A 6914-nucleotide genomic window follows, 5' to 3' on the forward strand; every position below is an offset into this window, starting at 1 on the left:
GTGGAGTAGGTCAGGGCTTGACTGGGGGGTGTTCTAGTTTATTATTTCTATGTGGGGTTCTAGGTTTAATTTTCTATGTTGGTGATTTGTATGATTCCCAATTAGAGGCAGCTGGTAATCGTTGTCTCTAATTGGGGATCATATTTAAGTAGTGTTGTTCCCACCTGTGTTTAGTGGGATATTGAATTTTGTATTTTGAGTAAGTGTATGTAGCACCTCTGTAGTCACGGTTTGTTGTTCGTTTCTTGTTTTGTTTAAAGTTTCACGTTTCACGTTTAATAAATTATGTGGAACTCAACATCCGCTGTGCCTTGGTCCTTTTCTACAAACGATCGTGACATTGACAGTGAATGTCAGAGCAAAAACCAAGCCATGAGGTCGAAGGAATTGCCCGTAGAGCTCAGAGACAGGATTGTGTCGAGGCAGAGATCTGGGGAAGTGTACCAAAGCATTTCTCTGGCATTGAAGGACCCCTCTGAAAGCTCGGCAATGAAAAAACTGACATTTACTCCTGAGGTGCTGACCTGTTGCCCCCTCTACAACCACTGTGATTATTTTTTGACCCTACTGGTCATCTATGAACATTTGAACATCTTGAAGAACAATCTGGCCTTAAACTGCCATGTACTATTATAATCTCCACCCGGCACAGCCAGAAGAGGACTGGCCACCCCTCAGAGCCTGGTTCCTCTCTAGGTTTCTTCCTAGGGAGGTTTTCCTAGCCACTGTGCTTCTACATCTGCATTGCTTGCTGTTTGGGGTTTTAGGCTGGGTTTCTGTATAGCACTTTGTGACATCTGCTGATGTAAAAAGGGCTTTATAAATACATTTGATTGATTTAAGAACACAGTGGCCTCCATCATTCTCAAATGGAAGAACTTTGGAACCACTAAGACTTTTCCTAGAGCTGGCCGCATAGCCAAACTTGGTCAGGGAGGTGACCAAGAACCCGATGGTCACTCTGACGGAGCTCCAGAGTTGCTCTGTGGAGATGGGAGAACCTTCCAAAAGAACAACTATCTCTGCAGCACTCCACCAATCAGACCTTCATGCTAGTTGCCAGACGGAAGCCACTCCTCAGTAAAAGGCACATGACAGCCCACTTGGAGTTAAAGGACTCTGACCATGAGAAACAAGATTCTCTGGTCTGATGAAACCAAGATTGAATTATTTGGCCTGAATGCCAAGCGTCTTGTCTGGGGTTAACCTGGCACCATCCCTCCATGAAGCATGGAGGTGGCAGCATCAGGCTGTGGGGATGTTTTTCAGTGGCAGAGACTGGGAGACTAGTCAGGATCTAGGGAAAGAGAAACAGAGCAAAGTACATAGAGATCCTTGATGAAAACCTGCTCCAGAGCGCTCAGGACCTCAGACTGGGGCGAAGGTTCACCTTCCAACAGGACAACAACCCTAAGCACATGTGACCGATGTGAAATGGCTAGCTAGTTAGCGGTGGTGCTCGCTAATAGCGTTTCGATCGGTGACGTCACTCGCTCTGAGACCTTGAAATAGTGGTTCCCCTTGCTCTGCAAGGGCCGTGGCTTTTGTGGCGCGATGGGTAACGATACTTTGTGAGTTACTGAGGTTGATGTGTGCAGAGGGTACCTGGTTCAAGCCCAGGTTGGGGCGAGGAGAGGGACGGAAGCTATACTGTTACACACACAGCCAAAACAACATAGGAGTTTTGGGATTTCTCGGAATATCCTTGAGTGGCCCAGCCAGAGCCCGGACTTGATCCCGATCGAACATCTCTGGAGAGACCTGAAAATGGCCATGCAGCGACGCTCCTCATCCAACCTGATAGAGCTTGAGGATCTGCAGAGAAGAATGGGAGAAACTCACCAAATACAGGTGTGCCAAGCTTGTAGCATCATACCCAAGACTACTCAATGCTGTAATTGCTGCCAAAGGTGCATCAACAAAGTACTGAATACTTATGTAAATGTAATATTTCCATTATTTTTTTTATACATTTGCAAACATTTATAAAAACTTGTTTTTGCTTTGTCATTATGGGGTATTGTGTGTAGATTGGTGGGGGGTCAAGGGGTCTGAATATTTTCAGAATGCACTGCATCTTTAGATTATAATATTGCAACATTATGCAATTGATTGATATGTGATTGGTCTAACAGGCCTTTCCCTCTCTAGTCCCATTCAGTGCACCCATTGATGCGCCTGTCACCAAAACTGTCTCAGAGGAGAAAGAAGCAGCTCCTGCTTTTGGTAAGAATCCTGTACCTTTTCAACTTGAATGGTTAGCAGAATAATATTATTGAAACTCAAGTTTAGGAAACTGAAAAAGTTCCTTTGAGAGTGTTATTCCCTATCAGCGATGCAGAGGACCACAGCCTGCCCACTGGGCACAGACATCAGATCAACATCTAGTTATTCCTTTAGTTTGTAGAGTTATCAAATAACATGATTTCAATGTGAACAACAAAACATTTCACCATGTCATTGGATTTAGGTTAAAAGTTTGGTGAAAAATAACTCCATTACATTGATTACTTTTTGCAAATCCAATTAGTTTTCCACATTAATTCAACCAGTTTTTGCAGTGGGTGAGGCCAGTCAGTAAGGCTCAATCAAGGCATACAAATGTATTTAAGACACACAGTATATGGAACCTCAGACCGGTGTTAGAACCATTATTTTAAGGAAGACAATTCAAAATGTACCAAAACTATAACTGAGGCTTTCACTCTTCCCTATTACACAGAAGCTCCGGGATCTCCCTGAAGGTGTGATGTAAAAATCCGACTGTGGAATAACTTGAAGGCAGACACCAGCAAGTTGCATACCCCTGAACACAAAATGGTAGACAGACAGAAGCAGCATTCTCAGCTCTCGCTGGACTTGATATTTTTGAGAAATAAATTAAGATAAATGTGACTGCATTGCAGAATGTAAAGTGTCTTCCTGATTATCATTGGTGAACATAAATATGTTGTGATTTAAAATTAGGTGGCAATTACACATACAGGCATTATTAAGTACATCGCTATCAGAACAGTGAACATACACAAGAGTCAAATATAGCCAAAGCAGGCCTTCTTGTGATGGTTACACAGATCACAGCAAACACTTTATTTAAAAAACTGTCAACTGTGATTATGGCATGGGTGAATGTCTACTTACATTTAATTTTACAATTAGATGTATACATTTATATTGTCATATTATAAAACGTATATGCAAAAAAGGACAATATTCAAACAAAGGTTCTGTAGAAACCCTATTGAAGAGTCTGATCTGATTTAGGAGAATGATCACTTAACACAAGAGATCCTTTAACCAGGAAGGCATAGAACCGACGGAGCCTCTCTGCGGTAAGCATAGGTGTGCATTTTAATACATCCCCACAGGAGAAAGCCATCCCCATTCAGAGACCGTGGAGCATTAGATTCATGTTATTTGGAGATTAGGGTGCTAGTTCTCTTCTGAGTCACTGTCTTTCCGTGTGGGGAGAGTGGATCGAATCGACGACATTAGCTTGTCTTCAATCTGCTTCTTGGGGTTTTCTTCCAGGTCTGTCTTGACAGCGCCAGATTCCGATAACCTCCACTCCAGCTCTGAGGATGATAGGATAATGGATAGTTTAATATCTAAACGATTGTCACTAATAAAAGGGTGTTATGCTAGATTTCATATCATGTAACTAATACCATCCTAACTTAGTATAAATAAAAAGTCCTTGAGAGTATAGCTTACCTTCAACTTTGAGGTTCATGCCTCCGAAGACCAGAGGCCCGATGTACTGTGCCTTCATCTCTCCCTCGTGGTAGACAAAGATTGTGGGCAGGTTGCGGTCGGGGTAGTTGGGGATGCAGGTGGTGGAGATGGACTTGAGGAACTTGGTCTGGGGGAACTTCCTGGCCAGCTCTGATAGATGCTGGTTTATCAGGGTACACAGAGGTACTCTGGGAGGACAGAAGATTAGAACAGGACATGTTAGAGAGAACAGATGTCACAATGAGTAAATTAGTTAAATCAGATATTTTGGTAGATAGGTCTATTCAGAGCAAATTAAAATGGACCACTGTAAATCAGGCTTAGGCTAAATGAAAACCTTGAATCATGATTTTCAAATAAGGTCTTGGTCATCAATGTTTTCACAATTTTCTGGTTTATCAGATCTTGCCAAAAATCAAACATCACTTTTTGAGAGCATGAATTGGTGTGCTCAACTGCAATCCTTTGAGAGAGAGAGAGAGGGTAGAGAATGGCAGAAGACTCACCCCTGTTTGTAGAGATGGAGCACAACCCAGATTCCCTCTCCAGCTTTGTTCACCTCCTTGATGTAGTCCTGCCCAGATATCTCCACTACTTCACCGAAGCAATTCTTTATCTGGGTGGCTTTCCATTCTGCAAGCCTCTTCTGTCTGGTAAGAGGGAAATGCAGAGGGTGTAAAGAAAGGTAGGCTAATCAGAAAGATCAGTTTTAGGGTGCTGAAAAAACATCTGCCCAATGGGGCAAACAATCACAGAACAGGGTCAACTTGCCCAATTGCTCAGCTCACATGCCCCAGGCAATAGGGCAGCCGTTCATTCTTATCAACCCCTGTTGTATGTACCATCTAAGTGATGCTTTAAAGAGATCACTGACCTGTACATCTCGATGGCGGCCTCATCCTCTTCACTGAAGTCATCCTCGTTCTCATCCAGCTCGTCCAGAGTCATGCTCTCATAGGTTTTCACTGGTCACAAAACACCATATGCGTCACAAGTTTTAAAAAAGTACAATTTAAGCTATTAAAACTACTAACATATGTTAGAATCAGCCTTCCTAAACCATGTCCTGTTAGTTAAGAATAACATCAGAATTTGTTTGCCCTAGATCAGTTCAGTAGAAACTTAGTCCCATAGAAGTAGCCAACTAGAACTCGCCATCTCTTACCAACAGATGACTGCTCAAGAACTATCTGCTTCTCTAGAGCTTCTTCCTCAATCTCATCCTGAGTTCTCTCCTTGGGAGGAAGGACCCCCTTCTTTCTCAGGATGTCATTCCACTCTGTATCTGCATTAGGGTCCTGAGAAATAAGAGATCATGTTGGAATTGTATTGTAACTTGGCTGTTTGCCATTCTGTACCACCACAGAGTTAAAAACACAACATCTATATAGCTAGGCCCTTTGGTATTACTGCTAGCGAACATTACCTAATGTTTAGCCATCTAGTTAGCCAACATTTAGCGCTCAAACTCTAAGCATTCTGCCTTCTCCCTACAGTTTTTAGTCATTAGCTTTGCCCCCGACTGGCTCATGTGAACTACAATCAGGACACTATGTTTTAACTATTAGACACGTAAATCATCAGTGGCGATATGGCTTTCGAACCATGGACCACAGCGAGAAAAAAAAATAATTCTGATAAAACTGCTACAGTAAAAGTGTATAATTTTTTTCACAGATCCATACTGCTAGAGATGCCTCCATCAGACGAAACTACATTTCCCGAGTTAGCTTACATACAGGTGTTCGAGCACGCTAGATCACTAATTATCACAGATGGTGCTGCAACATGGATATATCGCCATGTGGGAACAGTAAGTGTATTCATGTAACATTTTGGTTTTTAGAAAATTAATTATCGCTGATATGATATGCATCCAAAACCGTACCGCAAGAGACGCGTGTTAATGTTCAGATTGAGCGTTGGGGCTCTTAACAAAACGCCCCTGTACAGAAGACGCCTTCCTCCAACAATTCATTTTGTAACGTTATAGTGGAACTGGGAGTCATGATCAAGGGTTAAATAACGTTATGTGCCAATCGAGGTGGCGTGCGAACAGATAATCCTATTAATCGAAACATCGGCTAAGTCCTTCATACGATCAGAGTTATAGCTAGAAAAAGTTTTCGAAGTTTACCAACCTGCATTTTTTTAACCGTTCAAAACAGACGCTGAAAACACCACTGCTCTTCCCAGACACGGAAATAGAAGGACCTCACCCATATTTATTCCGGAGTAAAACAAGATCTTTAATGTGACAAAACTTAAATACTTGTCAGATATCTCAAATATAGAATCGTTACAAAATAATTTATTTTCTGAGGACAAATCTATTCTATCACCTGTTTTATATGTATTATTATCATAAACCTGGCTAGGGCAAGACATTCAAGGGACAATAATAAAGGTTGCACCAATATCCGGTTTAGGTCCTGTATGTCTATATTAGGAGTGGGAAAGCTGTACTACATTCCATGTGTGGCATCTGATTGAGACAACAGCTGCACCTGAAAATTACACTGCTGTGCTGTCAGTGTCTGGGTTGACCATAGATTTATGGGGGTTGCATAGAGGTCCAAACATCTCTGAAAATTGTTGGCCTGTTTTTTGGTGTGTAGATGTGCTTCAATATGATATCCTTATACTGTATTTGTTTATTTTCAATGTAGTTATGATGACTATAGCAAGTATAGATGACGAATTTATGAATCATATACTTAGGTACATTTTCTACTGTGCAAATACATTTTCAAATCCTTTATTATGGGTATGGTTATAAATCTTTATGTCAGTCTTGATCTTGTGAAACTCAATAAGATTGCTGCTCTAAAATATGATAATTTCCTTAATTTCAGTGTTACTCTACACCTGTTGTTTACGAAGCATGTGACAAATAACATTTGATTTGAATAAAGTATTTTATGATAGGGGCCTTTGACAACTCTGACCTCGTGTGTTTATTCTAATCAAATCAACCATAGTTTAAAACAGACATAATGAAATCCTGTATTTGTTATTTGTTGATTACATGTCAAGCATGCATGTTGCAACCTCTATTTTACCACAGAAGTAGGCTATAGGGATGGGTATATACGTCCATATAGAACATTATGTAAATTGTTATATTGTCTAGACTCTATAGGTACTTTATCATTGAAAAGCAAAGTGACCATGTCACC

At 41.2% G+C, this 6914-nt stretch overlaps 1 protein-coding gene across 1 annotated transcript; it reads right to left on the bottom strand.

Annotated features, from left to right (window-relative positions):
- Positions 1-2309: 2309 nt before the first annotated feature.
- LOC139401944 (phosducin-like protein 3) lies at positions 2310-5980 on the bottom strand. Its single transcript, XM_071145970.1, has 6 exons — positions 5877-5980; positions 4901-5033; positions 4610-4700; positions 4242-4385; positions 3715-3923; positions 2310-3575 (listed from the first exon to the last, which is right to left on the bottom strand). The coding sequence occupies exons 1-6, from the start codon at positions 5880-5882 to the stop codon at positions 3433-3435; spliced, it is 726 nt and encodes a 241-aa protein (XP_071002071.1). The 5' UTR covers positions 5883-5980; the 3' UTR covers positions 2310-3432.
- Positions 5981-6914: the final 934 nt, after the last annotated feature.

This window comes from Oncorhynchus clarkii, chromosome 3, assembly GCF_045791955.1.
Source record: "Oncorhynchus clarkii lewisi isolate Uvic-CL-2024 chromosome 3, UVic_Ocla_1.0, whole genome shotgun sequence".
NCBI lineage: Eukaryota > Metazoa > Chordata > Actinopteri > Salmoniformes > Salmonidae > Oncorhynchus > Oncorhynchus clarkii.

Bases quoted from the DNA above. Each gene is read 5' to 3' on its own strand.
- LOC139401944 (XM_071145970.1), bottom strand. The intron at 4,701-4,900 runs GTAAGAGATGGC...TTTTGTGACCAG, and splicing joins TCTTGAGCAGTCATCTGTTG to TGAAAACCTATGAGAGCATG. The intron at 3,576-3,714 runs GTAAGCTATACT...TATCATCCTCAG, and splicing joins CATGAACCTCAAAGTTGAAG to AGCTGGAGTGGAGGTTATCG.